Source organism: Crinia signifera, chromosome 2 (genome assembly GCF_055691185.1).
Source record: "Crinia signifera chromosome 2, ASM5569118v1, whole genome shotgun sequence".
In the NCBI taxonomy this organism is placed as follows: domain Eukaryota; kingdom Metazoa; phylum Chordata; class Amphibia; order Anura; family Myobatrachidae; genus Crinia; species Crinia signifera.
In genome coordinates, this window is record NC_139218.1 from 317,806,593 (window position 1) to 317,829,404 (window position 22,812).

General features: G+C 43.5%; 2 protein-coding genes across 3 annotated transcripts in view; one reads left to right on the top strand and one right to left on the bottom strand.

Moving 5' to 3' along the window:
- Positions 1–3,409: 3,409 nt before the first annotated feature.
- WNT1 (Wnt family member 1) lies at positions 3,410–18,193 on the bottom strand. The gene is made up of 4 exons (XM_083169079.1): positions 16,651–18,193; positions 10,038–10,297; positions 9,618–9,883; positions 3,410–7,954 (listed from the first exon to the last, which is right to left on the bottom strand). The coding sequence occupies exons 1-4, from the start codon at positions 16,749–16,751 to the stop codon at positions 7,463–7,465; spliced, it is 1,119 nt and encodes a 372-aa protein (XP_083025205.1). The 5' UTR covers positions 16,752–18,193; the 3' UTR covers positions 3,410–7,462.
- Positions 13,817–22,812, top strand: part of WNT10B (Wnt family member 10B) — a 178,764-nt gene continuing 169,768 nt past the window's right edge. For both annotated transcript variants that reach the window (XM_083169076.1, XM_083169077.1), the window contains exon 1: positions 13,817–14,136. The gene's annotated coding sequence lies outside the window, so the exon portion shown is untranslated. The remainder of the gene's footprint in view (positions 14,137–22,812) is intronic.

The window sequence follows — 22,812 nt, forward strand, 5'->3', positions numbered from 1 at the left end:
ATGCCAAACACCATAATGCCTATTAAAAATTATGCTACATAAGTGCTGCTTATCTACATGCTCATTGCCAAGGGTTCCATGCTCATTGCCAGAGGTTCCATGCCCGTTGCCACATGGGATTACATGCTCATTGCCAAGGGGGAATACATGCTCATGGTAAATGGGGGACAGCCGCCAGACAGAAGTGATAGCCACTGACAGTGGCAGAGCCTGGCTGTATTCAGAGCACTGCAGGTCCCGGTTATTTGAAATAATACCCAGGTTGGCCCCTTTTACACCAGCCTAGTCCCTGCATTTTCTGGTGTGAGGGGGAGAGAAAACCACCCTTCCCCCCCTTTAACCAGTTATCTCATTTAACCGGCTATATTTTCGGAACCAACTGACCCATTTACATAAGACAAGTATCATATTGAAGAACTTTTGAGTGGGCTTTGAATTATTTTGGTCCAGTGAACAATATTCAGCGAGACTCCATACATTGCGTATAGAGGTGATCTCCATTCACTGACTGGAATCAGCTGAACAATGGTCAGGTGAAACTGACAAGTTTATTACCAAACCAAATGATCCACATATTTTAATCCATTTTCAATCAATAAACAATTATTGCTCACATCCATGCTGTCAGCAGTCACAATCCCTTCAGGCTCTGTGGTTGGTCCGGACTTCTTTAAACGATGTAGCAGGGTGCAGGAATGTATGTAGCAGAGCTGTTAACAGGTTTCACTACAACTGTAGCTTTATAAACCCCAGAGACTGCCACCACTGCTGCTAGTTATACTTTCTACCACCCACAAGTTTTTACTCCTTGCTGTGGGAAGGACAGGTACTGTCCTTCAGCTATGGATCCAAGCGAATTATAGGCTTCTGCAAAATCCATCTAAAGCTGCCAGTGATTTCATGTGCTGTGGGAGATAAATTGCCGCGAGCGCACTCCCGCTGCCAGTCCTACATGCAGGGCCAGCGCTACCAATAGGCAGCTCTAGGCATTTCCCTAGGGCGCCGGCCACTGGAGGGCGGTAGTACCCCTCACCCCCCGCATGGAGGTGAGAGTAGGTGCTGGAGCGGACAGGGGTGTCCGTACCGCGGGGGTACCTGTGGCGCTGTGTATAAAGCTGGCGGCGGGGTCCCTGCAGTGAATAGGAAATAACTAGCGCTATGCGGCGGCACGGGAAGCGCTGCTGGGTTTAAAAACACTTGCCTCAAGCTGAGTGGCTGAGATTCAGCCACAGGGACATTGTCCACCAAAGACGCTCATTAAACATTTACACCATAATGTAAGCTTGCGAGCAGGGCCCTCCTACATTTTGACTGTCTGTAAATACCATTTTGTTGTATCACTGTCCCCTTTGTAAAGCGCAACGGAATATGCTGCGCTATATAAGAAACTGTTAATAAATAAATAAATAAATAATGTCCATTACACGTTAAGTTACACGCCATTATGTATTATGCCAAACACCATAATGCCTATTAAAAATTATGCTACATAAGTGCTGCTTATCTACATGCTCATTGCCAAGGGTTCCATGCTCATTGCCAGAGGTTCCATGCCCGTTGCCACGTGGGATTACATGCTCATTGCCAAGGGGGAATACATGCTCATGGTAAATGGGGGACAGCCGCCAGGCAGAAGTGATAGCCACTGACAGTGGCAGAGCCTGGCTGTATTCAGAGCACTGCAGGTCCCGGTTATTTTAAATAATACCCAGGTTGGCCCCTTTTACACCAGCCTAGTCCCTGCATTTTCTGGTGTGAGGGGGAGAGAAAACCACCCTTCCCCCCCTTTAACCAGTTATCTCATTTAACCGGCTATATCTTCGGAACCAACTGACCCATTTACATAAGACAAGTATCATATTAAAGAACTTTTGAGTGGGCTTTGAATTATTTTGGTCCAGTGAAACTGGAATGTTTGGTTCCAGAGTAATCTGCCCTCAAAGAACATGAACAGCCATGAAATTACATTTCAAAAATAAAAAAAAATCGGTTTACACGCAATATCTCTGGAACCAATTGACCGATATGGACCAGTCTGGTATCATATTGAAGGTCCAGCGATTTGGAATTGAATGAGATCAACCACAAGCTTCTGTGATGCCAGGGGATGAACTGGCAGCCGTCGAAACAGGGTGGGGGTCAGAATTGACGGGTCCCATATTATCCTATGGGGAAAAAACGTTACAGCTTTGCCAGGCGATATCTCCGGTTCCCGGGGGGCTAGAGACACAGGGCTGGGCTTGTTGGAAAGCCCTGGTCCTCAGCTACAAAATGAAATGACAGGGGGGGCACGTGCCCGGGTGCCCCCCCCCCTGAATCCGCCACTGGGTGGAAGGAAAGGGTTGGGGGACACTCTGGATTCGCACTGTGTACATTTAGTGCAGGCTGGCGGAGTGCTGATCTTGCCCACAGCACAATTTGAAATAGAGGCTAACAAGTTTGCTGTGTGTGCGGACCTGAGAACTCAATCAGTGGACTGGACCAGAAAGTAGCTGCCAGGAAGAAGAGACAGTAGCCTTGCCATGAGGTGGGATAATGTGTGCTTAGAATGTGCAGTACTGGTTCTATTTTGTGTATTCATTATAGTATGTTTAACCTTTTCCATGTATCTTTTTTTATATATTGAATATTATTGATACAGCGTATACTATAGACCATATACAGCATTAAATATTACTACTGTACTCAATACAGTAACCAGTGTATTAAAAGATTAATACTCACATTAATGTCCAGGGTCGGTACTAGGTTCTACAGCTTCCCCCAGACTCCCGAACTTGCTCCAGTTTTCTGCAGAGTGGGAATGTGGAAGCCCCCTCTAGAAATTATGTGTTTGCAACTATCACTGGCCAAGACAGTGACCAGGTCAACACCTGGAAATGGTTGACATACCATAGGTTGGCATTGACAGAAGGTCGACAAAAAATTTGAAAGACATGTGTTGACCTTTTTGAGTGTCGGCCATGTCCATGTCAACCTTAAGCTTGTGTCAACCTTCTGGCAATGTCGACCTATGGTATGTCAACCATTTTCAGGCATCAACCTAGTCACCGTCGACCATTAGTGGTCGACCTAGACATAGTTGACCCCCTATACCGTAACTCTAAGCACAATCTATAACAATCTCATGCTTAGATGCAATGTAAAGTGATGTTATGAAGTCGTCGAATTATGATAAATCTGACTGTCATTGCTACTGTAGTTTCTGTAATAGCACTGGTGACTCCGCACACACACACACACACACACACACACACACACACACACACCATGCAGCCCAACAGATAAATGCCTCAACTTCACAGGCGACCGCTTCCAGTCCTAGAAATGAAGGTGAAAGCAGCCACAGTTGGATGTAAAAGTAGTCAAAATAAATACTTTTATTTACAAAAACACAGATTTCTGCAGGGCTATTTACAGGTAATATGAAACAAGCCTACTTCAAAATGTACCTCCCACAAACATATTTGGATGATGTATACAAAAAGCACAATAAGGCAAACATTTGGCAATACAGAAGGACAGGGACAATATCTGTATAGGACCATTGCAGACAGCAGCTGTATTAGTGACCTGGCATCCTAAAGGAAAAGCGCGGGCACATATATCCCAGGATGGTACGCCTGGCTCATGGAATACAGTAGATAAATACAGTAGTAGTGACATATATGGAACTCCAGCAAATGAACCATAATTAATAATATACATATAACACAATTTCAGCAACTTCCAGTGTGGTGTTTTCATTTGTAGACATTACATGAGTTCTCCTTTGGCGGAAAAGATAGAATGGTTCTAGGCCATCCGTTACCAGCACATTTGCAGACATGACACCCTACCATGATATGTACATCTTCATCATATATCCTTAATAAAATGCTGTCTTGAGTAAAAAAGGGTCTTCAAAAATTGACACTTTTGGTTCATTCTTTTCATTTTAAATTAAAATATTATTTGAATATACTGTGTATATAAAATTTCGATTTCTGACACTATATGTAAGTAACGAACATTACATAATTGGCATGAAAAGATTCATATAACCATAAGGTGAAGCATTATCAGAGAGTATTATAAAAGGCGTAACATAGGGTCTTACCAAAATAATTATTGTACAGCAGCTGCATTAGATTTTTTTAAATACTTGCTTAACACCTGTCATGGGTTGGTATAGATGTCCCAGCACACAGGATCCCGATGATCAGTGTGTCGACAGCAGCATCCCAATGGATTTTGTTAAGTATTTTAACCCAGTTCCTAACCCTAACCTATCCCTTCTGCAGCCTAACTCTACCCTGAGCACCGGATATTAACTACACCACCCGTGATAGAGTCATCTAGTACAGCACATATACATTTGGAAAGTTGCAAACCCACAACTAAGGCAGAAATCAGTGGTATCAGTTCACGTTTCTTAAAGTTAATCAGTATCTTTGCTTAATGTAGTTTGTAGTACATACAGAAAAGATAAATCTTGAAGTATGCTCCCTCCATCATGTGTAAGACATATTTGCTTTTACAGGTCAAAGTGATTCATAATGTATCCAGCTGGGCATGACAGAAAGCATTTATCTATGATGTGCAGTCACTGAAGTGCAGCTAAGAATGCTTAAAGGAGTCCATTATAAAATTATAAATAATAGAATTATTACAGAAAAATAATACATTAGGTTCACGTTGGTCACACATTGGGGCAGATGTATTAAGCCTGGTGAAGAGATAAACTGGAGATAAAGTGGAAGGAGATAACGCACCAGCCAATCAGATCCCAACTGTCATATTTCAAACACAGCTGATTGGCTGGTGCGTTAACTCTTCCAAGTTATCTCCACTTTATCTCCAGTTTATCTCTTCTCCAGGCCTAATACATCTGCCCCAGTGGACCTTATTTTGGTTTGATCGCAAGGGGAGTGATGTGCAGACGCTGGGTGCGAACGGGCACGACGAACTGCTAGTTCACTCACTATCCCGTTCGCATCTATGCAATGCGAGCAGGGGGTTGTGGGGCGGCAGCCTGCACCCATGGGAATGCCCAGCATTTCATGGGCGTTGCCTTGCAAACGCTGGGCGTCCCCATGGAAATTAGGCCGTGACGCGGGTGCCGGGTGCGGGCAGCTGACGTCACTGGATGTCAGCTGCCCGCCCTCTTCCCATACAGGGAGCATGTAAAGCTAAGACACCAGAGAGTGTGTAAGACTGGCGTGCACCTTCCAAATCATTTGATGGTCGGCGACCATCGGATGATTTGGCCCCCACACCCAAGGCTGCGAATGGATGGTTATGCAAAATATCCATTTGCAGCTTTGTGTGGGACTTCGCCGAGTGAGGGGGGGACGGGGACACTATGCGAGCGACAGGCAGCGTTTCATCCACACATGATGCTGCAAATTCAGATAGGCAACTGCTGGGGCCTGGTCTTATAAGATCTGGTTCCAGCAATGGCCAAGTCACAATTCAAATCTGCCATTGAGGTATTAAAAATTAGAACAAGACATATTATTTTACTCTAAGGAATATATTATTGATTTTCCCAATTGATAATATCTTCTTTAACTAGTTCTAGAACCTGGTTCAGATCAGTATTGTGAAAGTGAAATGTCTATTCTGTTTCAAGTTCAGAATATTGTGCTCGGTACCCACTACAAATAACGCCATGGTCATTTAGGAACATGAAGCGAAAATTTAAGGAGGAAAATAAAAGTCTACCCTCTTAAACAAGTGCATTTGCCTAACCCTTTGTGCTATGTGTGCGTTACGTAGGGAAACTCCTTGCAACGGATGGTGTTCTGTGACAAGTATTAATGACTTCTAGCATCAGATGTGCCTGCTGATGTTTATATACCGCGGTCTGCATGGCAGGCTACACAAGGCTTGCGAATGACATTCAGATATTGGTAATACATCCTCTTAATTTTTGTTCCCACCACATGTCCAGCTGAGAGAGTAAATAAAACCTCCTTTGTCATATTCAGATCCTAATATTATTCCCAGTGGGGTATTCTGTCAGTATGTTTCTCATTGACAAATATTCATTCATGTTTTAATCTAGCCCTCTCCTACTGGATCAGCAGTTGCATTCAGTAGTTCATTCTTTCCCTATCATGGTTACATCGCTCTCCATGCCACTCTCCTGAGATAAGTTCCTTGGGTGGCCCTAAATCTCAGACGTTCCACATATTGTCCTTAGCAGCTCTCCTCCACATCACATGCTGCAAACTGCTATAGCTAATGCTTAGACCAGTGGTTCCCAAACTGTGCGCCTAGGCTCCCTGGGGTGCCTCGGAGCACTTGCAGGGGTGCCTCAGGTTGGTGGTCCAGAATCAATTCAAGTTATTTATGGCCAATGCAATAGGCAAAATCAGTGCTTGTGGCTTCCAGTTAAAAATATGTGGGTGAATCCTGTTTCTCACCACATAAGTGGACCTAAGGAAAACATTTAAATCACAATTTTTTTAAATATCTTTTCCTGAAATTAGTAACATTTGACCTAGGGGTGCCGTGAAAAAAATTCTTATACTTTATGGTGCCGTGATTCAAAAAGTTTGGGAACCACTGGCTTAGACTGGCGTTGCATTACCTTCGGGGAAAGATCCTATCCTACAGTATATTAGTGGTCGTGTTTCCACGTCGCTGAACCATATAACATATGCATTGTATTCAGCGTGTATCCATCATTTTACTTGAGGTACCTCGGTTTGGTGACAATCCTTATGTATCACTAACATGAGATTATGCAAATCAAACTGTCATCAGTGCAAGATTATCAGTGCTACCTGAAAACTCTCTCATACAGTATAAGTACAGTGACTAGAGTGCTATACAGTTCTTTATGGGACCTTATATATATATATATATATATATATACTGCATATATACAGACTTGGAATGAGTGTTTGAATTTGGAGAACTCAAGGCTAAAGCAGATTTTAGTTTTGTTATGATGTTTTTATGAGAATGGGTCATAGGGTCAACTGTAAGGTCGACCACTAAAGATCGACAGGGCTTCGGTGAACAGGTATAGGTTGACAATGGGGAGGTTGACAGTCAAAAGGTCGACATGAGAGTTTTTTGGCCCAAATTTTGAGGTGTTGAAAAGGACACTGTTTAAGTTTACCATGTCCCCAAAAAAAGTGAACATATCATGTCGACTTTTTGAATGTTGACCTAATTCTTGTGTCAACCTTCTGACCCTGTTGGCCTTAACCATGTTGACCTAGTTAATGTGTTGCCCTCAGCCCTGTCGGACTTTAGTGGTCGACCTAATGTATGTCGACCGTCAGTTTGTCGACCAAGTGACCGTGTCCCGGTTTTTATGGTCCAGTTTCTCCTGTGTGGGATATAAGGCTTATAGACCCTTCATGTGCCAGTGCCGGTTACTGGTAGACACACTGTTGCTGCCCCTAGCCTTTCAGTTGAAAGCAACATTATAGAATGCTCATTGCAGAGTCTATGAGGGCAAAGGTCACAAGCACTCATGGACCACTTGCGTGGTAGTGCAGTTCAAACAGGTGACGTGACAACACCAGTGGAAGGTGCAGTGACAGCGTTCTGTGATTTGTTCAGATCGACTTCTATAACCCCGCCCACAGCATAGGAGTTCACAGCCGTCCAATCCTAAAGAGGTGCTGTTACATAATCTCCCAGTGGTACCCGGAGTTCCAGTCTTCTCACTGTGGCTGCAGAAGTTTGGGGACTTTTCAAAGTATACAAGATCTTTAGAAGAGGGCATTGCATGAGTGGGGTTTTCAGGCTCCAGGTGTGGAAGGTCACTTCGTGAACCACCACGATTACTCCCATTGTTACTGTATGTGACTCTGGACGCACCATCAAAACGATCTTTCAAGGTATCCCCAACTGCTCGGAATGGAGGGAGTCGCATCCAGCAGGTACGAAGAGAACAGGAGCCAGACATTCCATGACACTTGCACTCCTGGCGCATCTCTGATAACACTGTCTGCAAGGCAACAAAAATCCTTACATATATGTAAAATATGGAACATTTGTTATTTTCATTTCTTAATTTTGTTAGTGAAGGAGTTTCCCTTAAGTAACTATTTTTAAGCAAATACATATTACATGCATTGAAAAGAACAGGGCAATCACTGTATGATACAATCAGTTTGAAGCATTCTTATCATTTAGACCTTGGAGGTGCTTCTGGTTGGTTTGCAAAAGCAAACTCCTTCTTTAATGGACAAAACCATGTGCAGTGCAGGTGGGGCTGATGTAACATGTGCAGAGAGAGTTAGATTTAGGTGGGGAGTGTTCAAACTGATATCTAAATTGCAGTGTAAAGCAGCCAGTATTTACCCTGCACAGAAACAAAATAACTTACACAAATCTAACTCTGCACGTGTTATATCTGCCCCACCTGCAGTGCAGTGCACATGGTTTTGTCCATTAAAGAAGGAGTTTGCTTTTGCAAATCAACCAGAATCACCCCCCTTATCCATTCTATAGAAGTAAAGTGTGATAAAAAAAGTCACTTTGTTTTGCATTTGTACACATCACACCTAAAGTGCATGTTGCATGCTACAGGGGCCAGGACATGCACAACAGGCTCCTGCTTCAGTGACGGGATAGACCACCCAGAGAAGAGAACCTGCTTCACTTTAGGTGGGAGTACTCTTACCGTACAATCAATGAGTATAAAAGTTAGTTTATCATTATCTACAGGTTATCTCTGCTTGTAATGCTTCTAAGATACATATAGTCAGAGTATAGGTATTGTGTGGCATATTTATTAAGCCTGGTGAAGTGATAAGGGCCCTTATTCTGGTTGGTGCGGTAATATCCGCGTGCGTTCGGTCCGCCGATGTTTTGTGTCTGCGCATGTGCGAGCGGGGCGTACGGCCAAATCCCGCATGAAATGTGAACACTCCGAACAGGGGGTGGAGAGGGGCGTGAAGGGCTATTTGGGCTCATTACCATATGCATACGCCCCGCGTTTCATGGGCGTTCCCATGCAAACGCTGGGCGTACGCATGGTAATGCGGCCGTGACGCACGTGCAGGGGGCGGACATATGACATTGCCGGATGTCAGCTGCCCGCCCAGATCCCTGCTTTTGCACGGAAAAATGTCCGTGTGGTCTGAGGTTGCGGGAGCTGGTGGACCATTCGGTCCTGCAGTCGATGAACTGCGACCATCGAATGATGGGGGAGGTTCCCTGAGATGGAGGAGGCGTATTCCATGAAAAATACACGTGCGGTCCGTTCGGCCAGCTCCTTACCGCATTCGGACGGAGTGAGCGATCCGTACGGAAGGCGGGGTTTCGCACGCACGGTCCTGGCCGCATATTCGGATCCGGCCGCACCGATCAGAATAAGGGCCAAAGTGACCGTTGATAACGCACTAGTCAATCAGCTCCCAACTGCCACATGACAGGCTGGGTTTGGAAAATGACAGTTAGGAACTGATTGGCTGGCACATTATCACCTTTTACTTAATCACTTAGCCAGGCTTAAATAAATCTGAGCCAGGCTTAATTAAATCTGGCCCTTCTTTTTTTTCTGTATTAAATATCTGGATTAAATGTCCATTTTCCTTAATTACTGAAATAACTTCTGATAAATCTAGCTTGAAGACAAGTAATTACAATGCACTTCCTGTACTTACCATCCTGCCTGCTTGGTTATTGTGTAGGTTCACCAAATATTTTAGATCTCTTCCTCTTTCACTGGAGTCCACAAACTCTTTTCCAATGAACCTTCCAAAATCGATGTTGTCACTGCAACCTCCCCAGTGCCAATCTGGACCCCCAGGGCCCCGACGCCGGTAATCGCATGAACAGGTCTCAATAGATCCCTCGGAACAGGAGCGAGCCACGGAATGAGTTACTCCAGCACTAGTGATGGCAAACACAAAGGCCGTCTCTCTGCAGCCTACAATAGAGGGTAACAAGTATTACAATGAGCCCAAAAAACACATGAAACACAAGAATGACATTATGTGGCAAAGCAACTAGCCATGTCTCCTGGCACTTTCCAACTTCTAACTGTGAATTGTACAACATCCCCCCCCCCTCCCAGTTCTTACCTCTGTTGACGATTTTCCCAAACACATGATTTCCAGGTCCTGTGGGGCAGTTCCAACGGCGGCTCCGGAACTGCCACTTGCACTCTCGGATGGCACTGAGAAGCCCTCGGGTGATGCTTTGGAAGATTCCAGGGTTTTGTCGGATTAGACGTCTCTGTCTTCTACTTAAAAGCTGAAGACTGGGGTCCAACAACAGAGGAACTGGCTCCATATCTGATCCAGGGAGCAAATTGCCAATAGAGGCAGAATTTACTATACCCCTGAAATACACAAAGAAGATTAAGACACTGGAACAATGCAATGATTCATCAATTTAATCTACTGACATACATACTAACATATAGATTAGAATAGCATATGGCAACTCATTAATTACAGTACGATATACAATTCTATGAACACTTCTGCAATCTTAATGCAAATATGTGGCTGTATATACAGTAGTACAAGAAAGCAAAAGTTATCATGCTCTGTAATCACCAGTAAGCTATTAAATGTTTCACATCTGTTTGACCTCTGCTGTGTTTGCTATATGCAGTACTTTATTCTATGTGCTTAAGTCATGTCGACCGTGGCCCATGTCGACCTTAAGTCATGTCGACCTTGGCCCATGTCGACCTTAAGTCAGGTCGACCTTCCTGCCAGTCGACCTAGTGGGGTCGACCTAATGACTGTAGACCTAAGTTCATTCTAATAGATGACCGCATCTGTATATGGATGTGTTTAGTTAGTGTATTATGTTACTATGGTCATGATTATACCTAAATCAAATGATGATACACAAAAGGGAAGGCTATTTAGCTTGTTCAAATAAATTAAATTGCTCACAATAAGCTAACTGTAGTTATAAATATGAATACAATCTAACTATAGAATTCTGTGCTACGATAATAATAATAATATTAGTAATATATATAAATAATAATATAATAAATGCAAAAGCATCAGTTACATCATTTTAAATAATAATTTAAAATAACTCAAATGACTTCTAATACCATTGCTAAATTTAAATAAAAGTGTTATAAAAAGCTGCAGGTATTAGTGTTTCTGTCCAAGAAACTTTCCTGCCTTTTTAACCTCATTGTCAAGTAATAACAATATATAACTTTTTAATAAGGCAAATGGGGGGAATTCAATAAGCTATGATAATGTATATAGAATATGACTTTTTTGTGAACATTGCCAACAAATTAACACCAAAAATGATCCCCATGAATATGGGATTCTTGTGATAATCATGTTATTAAAAAAGGAAAAAAAAGTAGAAGAAATTGTGAAAATCTTCCTTTAAAAAAATTCCTTCCTGTAAGTAAATAAATAAAAAAAATAAACAAAGAAGCCAAAGTAATATGGGAAATATAGGAAAATAGTCCACTAGTGGTCATAATAGAAAGATTTGGGGGTATTTGTGTGTCACATGGCTGTTATATACATCAAACTACATGCTCAAATTGAATTGGTTGCACAATAAGTATATATTTGGGTCATTTTAAACCACTTTCAAATCTACATATCATTCACACTTGCAAGTCTTAGAACATTTGTCCCGCTCATAAACCCCCAAACTTAACTGTCCCATACCTTGTACCTCAATTTCTATCATTTTGCAATTTTTGATTTAAAAAATGAAAAGTCGTTAATGGCCAATTAAAAATAACTGAAAACTTCTATGTGCTTATTTAATCATTCAGTGTGGTGTCCCAGGGGCTTTGAATCAAATGCCAAAATTATTACCTGCTCAGAGTTGGGAAAGTGAAATTTGTGGTTATCTCTTGTAATGTCTCACGGTCAATTGAATAGTGGCTTATCGTGACTAATTCAATTCCCCCATAGAGGAGAGATCTAATGATATGTGCCCATGTTTGTAATAAATAGGTAAAACCTAACCTAAGCAGGTATGGTCATTAGCATATTATAGTAGCGCTGCTATAAAGCACACAGGCCATATGCTATGTAACTAAACTATAGCAAATAGTTTAGCATTAAAGAGACGTTGTAGATGGCATTTAACTCATGCAGAAGATTTTAGATTAGACTTTGAATTATATTTTGGGCCAAAGTTACATAGATGACCCAGCTTAGTACATATTAACACACCATCCCACTGGTAACAGCTCAGAAATGCCGGTCACCAATGGCTGCTCTCATTTTGGTGTCTGACAATGAATATTACAGAAGCCACCCACACTTCCACCCCCTACCAAGATCTACAATTGTTCTCACACTACTCCATGTATGAAATATTCCCCACACATATTACAGTGTAGATTATTTGAGCTGGTTCATATATTATCAAGATAGCTGCCATGCAGTACAGTACTTTACAACATGTGAGTGCTTTAAAAACAAAGGAGAATAATAAAATGAACTTATATGGCATGCGTGTTTGGTTACTATTATACTAGATACAGGAAGCTTCACTGTAGGAGTTAAACCAGTTATTATTGTACAAGGAAAAGCAGGTTGGTTTTGTTTTTAAAAAATCTCATGCAGAAAAAATCATCACTATCAGTAAATTGCACCCTGCTGCAATTGTCTATAATGTTACATTGTAGCTTAGATACCTTGTTACATTGTAATATGCTACATTAGATGCAGCTTAGATACCCTGTTACATTTTAATATGTTACATTAGATGCAGCTTAGATACCTTGTTACACTGTAATATGTTACATAAGCTGAAGCTTAGATACCCTGTTACACTGTAATATGCTACATTACATGCAGCTTAGATACCCTGTTACACTGTAATATGTTACATTAGATGCAGCTTAGATACCCTGTTACACTGTAATATGTTACATCAGCTGAAGCTTAGATACCCTGTTACACTGTAATATGTTACATTAGATGCAGCTTAGATACCCTGTTACACTGTAATATGTTACATTAGATGCATCTTAGATACCCTGTTACACTGTAATATGTTACATCAGCTGAAGCTTAGATACCCTGTTACACTGTAATATGTTATATCAGCTGAAGCTTAGATACCCTGTTACACTGTAATATGTTACATCAGCTGAAGCTTAGATACCCTGTTACACTGTAATATGTTACATTAGATGCAGCTTAGATACCCTGTTACACTGTAATACAGTATGTTACATCAAATGCAGCGTAGGTACTGTCTTACATCATGAATCACACCTGTGTATCATACTGTAGGTTTTGTTGGATGCAGATAAGATAAATATATTTAAAGCAGGCTAGGTACACCAGTGATGGAATATATATATATATATATCACTTGAATACAGTGTTGTACAGGATACATGTAAGGCTCCTTATTGGATACAGGTTTTATTGGATGCTAGTGTGGTCACCAGCTATATAAGATGAAAAAAACAAAAACAAATACATGATATATTGAATGACATAAGAGTCACTGTTATATTTGATTTAGTTTGAAGTACACTGTTATTGAATGACATTGTGTAATGTACACATTTATACTGTATGATATATTAGGTGTGGTGTCATATACTGTATGATAGAGGCTAGGGACATTGGTATACAAAATGTATCTTAAATACACTATTATAACAGATACAGGTGCAGTCATGGGCGGATTGGCCCACCGGGATACCGGGCTTTTTCCCGGTGGGCCGGCCTATTTCAGCCAGGCAGCGGCCGCTCGCTCCCCCTGGCTGGGCCGCGGACCGCCCGACCGCCTTCTCCGTGGTTAGCGGCCGCGGCCGCAGCACTTTACCCTCAGTTAAGATGGCCGCGGCCGGCCTCGTCAATGGCAGCAATGATAATGGCCGCGGGAGGGCTGGTGCGCATGCGCGGTCGCACGCAGCAGCTCCCGCGGCCCCTTTGAATGTGTGTGTGTGCACGGCTGCTAAATTGATCCCCAGCAGGCAGCGCAGCATGAGTTTATTGCGCGCTGGGGATCAAAAACAGGAAGGGGGCGGCGCTGACAAAGCAGGAGAATTAAAGAAAGAGCAGCAGTCTGCACTCTGAAGCGCCGCCCACCCTTCTGCTAGCCTTCTCCCTATAGCAGCAGCAGAGCAGCAGCCTGGCAGCCACAGCCATAGGAAGAGCCAGCCAAGCATGGGCAGAGCCTGGAACAGCTCTACAGCTAGCCTCCCAGGTATATAATGTGTGCTGGGGATGGGCATGATTTGATGGGCATCACGGTGTGTGGCATATGTATAATGGGCATCACGGTGTGTGCCATATGTATAATGGGCATCACGGTGTGTGGCATATGTATAATGGGAATCATGGTGTGTGCCATGTGTATTATGGGCATCACGGTGTGTGGCATATGTATAATGGGCATCACGGTGTGTGCCATATATATAATGGGCATCACGGTGTGTGGCATATGTATAATGGGAATCATGGTGTGTGCCATATGTATTATGGGCATCACGGTGTGTGACATATGTATAATGGGCATCACTGTGTGAGGCATATGTATAATGAGCATCACAGTGTTTGGCATATGTATAATGAGCATCACGGTGTGTGGCATATATATATTGGGCATCACGGTGTGTGACATATGTATATTGGGCATCACGGTGTGTGACATATGTATATTGGGCATCACGGTGTGTGACATATGTATAATGGGCATCTCTGTGTGTGGCATATGTATAATTGGCATCACGGTGTGTGCCATATGTATAATGGGCATCACGGTGTGTGGCATATGTATAATGGGAATCATGGTGTGTGCCATGTGTATTATGGGCATCACTGTGTGCGGCATATGTATAATGGGCATCACGGTGTGTGCCATATATATAATGGGCATAACGGTGTGTGGCATATGTATAATGGGCATCACGGTGTGTGGCATATGTATAATGGGCATCACGGTGTGAGGCATATGTATAATGGGCATCACGTGTGTGTGGCATATGTATAATGGGCATCACGGTGTGCGGCACAAGTATAATGGGCATCACGGTGTGCGGCACAAGTATAATGGGCATCACGGTGTGCGGCATATGTATAATGGCATCAGGGTGTGCGGCATATGTATAATGGGCATCACGGTGTGCGGCATATGTATAATGGCATCAGGGTGTGCGGCATATGTATAATGGCATCAGGGTGTGCGGCATATCTATAATGGGCATCAGGGTGTGCGGCATATGTATAATCGGCATCACAGTGTGCGGCATATGTATAATGGCATCAGGATGTGTGGCATATGTATAATGGGCATCACGGTGTGTGGCATATGTATAATGGGCATCACTGTCTCCTCCACCACTTTGGGACTCCCCTCCCTGCATCCCCTGCCACTCTGCATTCCCCCTCCTACCCTGCATCCTGTGCCACCGTGCCCCCTCACATTCTGTGTCCTGTGCCACCCTGTGTAAGTCCTCACTCCCTTCGTTCTCAGCCACTCTGCATCTCCCCTCCCAGCATTCTACGGCACCCTCCATCCTCCCCTCCCTCCCTGCATCCTCTTCCACCCTGCCACTCTACTGTGTTGGGAGACCCCCTGTCACCCCCCCCCCCCCCATCTCTATCTCCCCAGCCCCACAGGCTGTAGAATAAACGCTGTACGCATGCGCCTATTCTGCAGCCTGAGGGGCTGGGGACATAGCCAGCAGCTCAGAGAGCCACTAGCCATGCCCTCACAGCGGCAAAAATTGGGCGTGGCCTTGTTGGAATAGGCCACACCCCCATATTGATAGGCCACGCCCCCTAAAAAAATCGGGCGCGCCTCCGGCGCGCAACAACACGCCACCCCCCCCCTTAGGGCTGCTTCAAGATTTTTCCCGGGCTGGTTTTAATTCCCAATCCGCCCCTGGGTGCAGTGCACTATCACAATGGATATAAGTTCCCATTGTTATGTTGGATGAGGGTTAAGGGCACTGTAATATTGAATGTACATTAAACGCACTGCTGTAGTAAATATGGCTACATACAGTACATTTATTGGTATAGTATAGTGTAAGTAATGTATGTGAACTGATTTACTAGGTACAGGTGCATTGCTAGACTGGATGCAATGTCTGTGCACTGGTAAACTGGATACAGAATAATACACCTTTATATATGGAATATAAGTTATGTACACTGTTATCCTGAAGCCATGTTGGGTACAATATTACAGAAAATGAAATGCACAGACATGATACAGAGCATACTGTATGCATTGTTGTAGAAATGTAATATTATATTGCATACTTGTTGCTTTTCATTATATTGGTTTTATACAGAACGGCAGATTAGGATACAGTTAGATGCACAGTTGTATTAGGTGCTTGTGTAATGTAGTTATATGATATGCCTCTATCTACTGTACGTATGCCTCTACGCTGACTAGACAGTTATGGTATTGTTGCCAAAGTGCATCAATTATTTCTGAATATACAACCTTTTAATAAATATATACAGTAATATGCATCTGTTATATATATATATATATATATATATATATATATATATATTCCCCTACTAAATTGTTTACAACATAAATGATCATTCTATGTATTAATAGCAATGCATTTAGTACAGTGCCCTATGGTGCGCACTGTCAGCCGAGCGCACGCAAATGATGAACAGAGGAAAACGCAAACTACGCCACGACTATGAATACATCGCATGAATACTGTACATCAGAGCGGGTATCACTCACCACCATTTACCGCTGTTATTCACAGCCATCGTATTGGACAGCGAGGAGAAAGCCAAAACCCACAATGTCTTCAGTCCGAGCAGGAAAGTGAGGATCCTCATATCTGCAGGTGTAGGGATCGGCAGGTGGCTGTGCAGGTGTAGGGATCGGCAGGTGGTTTTACAGGTGTAGGGATCGGCAGGTGGTTCTGCAGGTGTAGGGCTCGGCAGGTGGCTCTGCAGGTGTAGGGATCGGCAGGTGGTTCTGCAGGTGTAGGGCTCGGCAGGTGGCTCTGCAGGTGTAGGGATCGGCAGGTGGTTCTGCAGGTGTAGGACTTTACAGGTGGCTCTGCAGGTGTAGGGCTCGGCAGGTGGTTCTGCAGGTGTAGGACTTTACAGGTGGCTCTGCAGGTGTAGGGCTCGGCAGGTGGTTCTGCAGGTGTAGGACTTTACAGGTGGCTCTGCAGGTGTAGGGCTCGGCAGGTGGCTCCGCAGGTCTAGGGTTTTGCAGGTGGTTGTGCAGGTGTAGGGCTCGGCAGGTGGATATGCAGAAGTAGGGCTCGGCAGGTGGCTCCGCAGGTGTAGGGTTTTGCAGGTGGCTCTGCAGGTGTAGGGTTTTGCAGCTGGCTCTGCGGGTGGCTGTGCAGGAGTAGGGCTCGGCAGGTGGCTCTGCAGGTGTAGGGCTCGGCAGGTGGCTCTGCAGGAGTAGGGCTCTGCAGGTGGCTCTGCAGGTGTAGGGCTCTGCAGGTGGCTCTGCAGGGTGGTCACTGGAGAGCCCGGCTGACACCAGGTCCACCTGGGAATTGCTGTGAATGGTCTGGAAGTGCTGGCAGAACAAGGTCAGGATGACTCGGAGATGTGGCAGGCAGGTTGGAGCTGTCTGTGTGACTTGCAGCTGTCCGAGTCCTGGATACAGTTCCCTGGGGCCCAGCGATACATATGAAGATGCAACGGGATCAGACCAGATCGCAGCCAGCGCTCAGCCTATGCTAACAATAAGGACCCGGGGACATGTCCTACCCCTACTGAGCAGGTGACACAACGGTCATGAGCTGTCTTTCCATCAGAGAAGGCCAAAGAGAAAGAAGGTGGAGAGAGAGATTAATACCCTTAATGGCCATAGAGACCAGATCAGTCATTGTACAATTCCTCCCCAATCCTTCTCTGCATGACAGCCACTAAATCCAACGCAGAGGGGGCAATCCTCCCACCCCCACATCTTCACATTTTACTTCTACTATGTTGCAAAAAAAAAAAAAAAAATCAGAGACAGAGGAAACTTTTTGTGTCCTTCCAGTAACCCAACAGAACTTGCTAGTAGTGTATGCTCCTGTGGGGACTGCTGAGCTGTAACACTGCAGTCACTCTGAGACACTGGCCATGGGATGTGGCTCGCAGGATGGGTGCTGAGGTGCCTCCTATGTGCATGATTACTGACAGACTCCAGGTTCTGTCCAGTGTGTGCAGTGTGCAGGTCTTATTATTTGTCCAGATCCCACACAGTCTTTTCTCGCCTCTCCCCTTCCTGGAATATCCTATCACACTGGTATTAGAGGCTGCTATAACCCAGAGGCTACTCTGGGAGCTCAGCATCTCTGAGGTTTTCTCTAGTGGCTTTTTCCCTTTAGATTCTTACTTTTTTTTTTTTATACTTTTACTTTTTTGGCAGCTGCTGCACAAACGTCATTCTGGTTTGTACTCTGTTACCAATGTGCTGTGTCCGCTATTTACCCAGGCTGGGACTTGCTTTGCCATTATGTGCAGGAACCTCAAACATCTGTAAATCCCACTGAGAGTACTGTCAATGGGTACAGCATGACAAGTACATATTAACATATAATAACACAGTATAGTACACATACAGTAACACACAATATGAATCCGCAATCGTTTATTTTGTTAGGTTCTACAGTGACACAAGTATTAATGTAGGAAAAGATAATTGTTGTTGAATGACATTACACAGTCAGAATGTAATTGAACAAGTCTGTTAAAAGATTATATATAAACCACACATGCACCTTCCTGTTATATTGTAGCTTAGTACATGTCAGACAGGTGAATGCAGGGCATAATATACTAGACCACTATAGGGGAATTTACTATGAGCTACTGTAATATCTGAAATGTATAAGTTTCTAATAAAGCCAATATGTGCAATGGACCTAAAGGTTGTGTTAATAAAACACCCTCTTTTTCATTTGATCGATATCAATACTTGTAATCTAGAGGCGATTTGGCCCGATTTCACTCGATTCTGAGGCCAAGAAATCAGGTGAAATAGGGCAAATCGCATGTGTTTAGATCTGCTCCGATCCGATGTGAAGTACCGTGCCCATCCGATCAGAGCAGATCTAAAACACATGCGATTACCCCGATTTCACCTGATTTATTGGCCTCAGAATCGGGGGAAATCGGGCCAAATCGCACTTGTGTATGACCACCTTAATTCCCCCCTAGTGCCTAAACTTAACCCTTCCTTCCCAAAGGCCCCCATCCACTAGTCAGGTTTGTCCTGTTTTATAGTCAGATTCAGATGCATCTTACAGACCGATCTGATGAAAAAAGACCAAATCTGAGCTTCCTCAGATCAGATGTGCGGCTGAGTCTCAGATCCATCTGACCAACAAATCTTACGTGCTGCCCCAAAGATCCGTCTGATCTGAAGCTGTCAGGGGTTTAACATAGCATTGATCAGATGTTTCTGACGTTAATAGTTAAAAATAAGCCCAGGGTCAGATCAGATACAGTATTTGGGAGAGTTCAAGGGAAATCTGAAGAGATTTGTAGCTTCAGATATGTCTACGTAGTGGATGGGGGGCTTAACCCCAACCCAACCCAACATACTTGTTCGTCATCCAGGCAGTCTGATTCCAGTGCTGACATCCTCCTTGATGTTGGGATTCCAACACCAGTCTCCTAATGGTAATTGAGATGCTGGCATTGGCATTGTGAATGCCAGGATCCAGACCACTGGGAGGAGTGATTCTTGTTTTTATAAAAGGGTTCTCCCATATTGGTGACCACATTGGCTGTGCACAGCAAGGATACCTGGGTTACATCACCTGATGTGCAGTCTGACCATCAAGCATGTGTTGCTACGGTATGGGTACATCCAATTAATTGATTTTAATGTACCAATAAAATCCTCTATGAGGATTTTCTATATCTTTAAATATGCTGATATGAAAGAAACTGCTATGTGATTGCTAATCATCATTCATAAGTGAGAAACAGTGTGAGCATCCACTGTCATCACATTTATTTACATGTATAACATCACTTACCTTTGCATATGTGTTTGTTTTATATGGCTTTGTCCTGTTTCAATATATGGACTCATTGGGGGATTGATATCTATGGAGATCTGATTCCCTTACCTCCTTCAAGCGCTCCCTCAAAACCCACTTTTTTCGACTAGCCTATCCCTCCTCCTAACCTCTTTTGATCCTCCTAGCCTGCCTCCATTCCCATCCGTTCCTACTTATCCTATTGTTTTTCGTTTGTCCACCCACCTCCTTTTAGTATGCTAACTCTTATGAGTAGGGCCCTCCTTCCTCACGTACTCACCCTACCTCTTTACCTCACCTGTGCTCCTGTCCTGTTCTTCCCTTCCTCTACTTCATCTTCAGTCTCCTCGACGATTTTGACACCTACTCTTGAACTGATGTTGATTTTAGTTCTACCAGCTATACCCCTATTCATAATGTATTTTTCAACACACCCTGTACGTTACCTTGTAACTTGTTTTTTGTTTGCTATGTACGGTGCTGCGGACACCTTGTGGCGTCTTATAAATAAACGTACTACTACTACTACTAGATCTGACCCACCTTGGATATAGCTTGAAAAAAATCTATGAGACGTTGGTTTGGTGCATATTTACCCATATATTTTATAATAATTGTGATACCAGGTTCAGTAGTGACCTTCATATTGGTATTTTTCTGCCTCTTTTGGAGCACTTGTTATTTTGATACATTTTTTGCTCAAATTAGACCTGTTCCAGCCGTGACCCACTGCACAGGACACGCTACCAGGAATTTCGCCACAAACTAGTGAGGACTCTGCTACACTTGCTTTCTCCCTCCACGTTGGATGGACATTCACTACAGCTCAGCTACAATTGCTATGAACTGAAGACCATGAGCCAGTGGTTACCATCACATATACCCTCCAGCCCTGTCAAGGATTATATTCACAGAGAATATTTGCCCATTCACAAAGCCGACCATCAGACACAGCTTGTGTGAGTAGCAGGAGTGACCAAGCGCAGGTGGAGAAGAACCATGGAGCTAACGGGACCTGAGGAAGGGGAGAAGGCTGTAGCTAATCAGTGACACTAGAACTGCCTGCATCATCTATTGATTTGGGTGGTGGGGCTAGGGATTGCCATCCTTGCCATTGCCATCGATGGCAATAGTGCAACTGGCCATCGATAGTGCTAAACTATGCAATGGATGACCATTGATATTTTTACATATCGATGGTCATCCATTGTGTTTGACTGATTGTCTGTGCTCCATTTAAAACAAGGGGGCGGGGCTTCGTGGGTGTCAGGGTGTCCCAGCATTTTGAGAAAAAAACAAAACAGCAAAACATAATTTTGCTGTACCATTGATGGAGGGAAACCATCTGGTTCTCCCTCATTCATGGCAAAAGTATTCGACACCGGCCATAAACCATCGATGATTTTGAATCATCGATGGTCGATGGCCATCCCAAGGTGGGGCTAGCTTTTCTTTTGGAATTAGTATTAAGGTCAATGGTGGAGATGAAACTAGTTCTCCCTATCATTACAGGTGGTGGAACTCAGGGGTAGATGTATGAAGCAGTTATAAGGGAGCAGAAGTGAGCCAGAGGAGAAGTGGCCAATGGCAACCAATCAGCACTGAAGTAACATCCATAATTTGCATAATATAAAATAATACAGAGCGGCTGGTTGTTTGCCATGAGCCACTTCTCTTCTGGCTCACTTCTCCTCCCTTATCACTGCTTTATACATCTTCCCCTTTATTCCACCCCGTTTCTACCTCAATTTAACCCCTACATAGAACGCACATCCAGCTCATAAGACGGATTAAAGTTTCTTAACATTTTCCCTCATATAAAAAAAAAATATTTTTATTCACTTTAAGTAATAAAAAAATTACTATTCCTTATCTTGAACAACGTTCAGAGTAGCAAGAAAGTAAATTAAATATGCCTATGATCCTCAAACAAACAAGCATATACTGTATGCGACTCCTTGTGAGGCTACAGCTGTTGGTTTACTGTACTGGGCCAACGTTAAGCTGCCCCTTCACTCCTCTGTCCAACCCCTCCAGTCACAATGAGGCACACAAGTATATGCATATTTGTGTGGGACAATTTGGGGGTTATTAAGCTGCGCAAATAGGCAAATATCTGACTCAGCATTGAGAACCAAATGTTTTAAACTACTTTCAGTAATTAACATCTCGTCACCAATACTCTCAGTGACAATAGATGTGTATCAGTCCTGTTTTGTCAAAGGCCATGGTCTGCATCTTCCAGCGCCAATTTGCTGGCCGCAGAGATGTGAATTCCCCGACCATCCTGATTATCCTGAGGGTTTCTCAGATGACCGATATCCACGCAGAGAGATCCAGAATCCCAGGGGCGAATCACAGAAGCCAGTAGAGGGCCTATTTATGCAAAACTCCTCCTGCAACATTTGCATATTTTCACTAAGCAGCTGTTTCCAAAGTTTCAGCTGCTGTACAAACTGTGTTTATCTCTGAATTAGCCCTTATGTGAGATGCAATATTAATCAGGACATGGGTTGAACATTGGAAATATCTGCAATATCTGTGTTAAATACCTGCGTCATATAAATGTATGCTGTTTCTGATAAAGTAGTGGTCGCATGAATAATTCACATCTGTGCACCTAAGAACCAATAGGACACATCAGTAATACTCAGAGCACTGGGCATATATGAATGCAATGCATAGATCTGAGATGTAAATTCATGTTAGATCAATGAATGCTTCTGAGGACGGCTCCGGATGTAATTGAAACATCAAGAACTACGATTATTCTTTTTTTCAGAATTGTTTTTACTGAAGTCATAAAAAAGTGTTCAGTTCAGTTAAAGTATACAGTAAACTGGATTGTAAATGCACCATTTACAGGTATTACAATATAAGCAGAAGACTTCCAC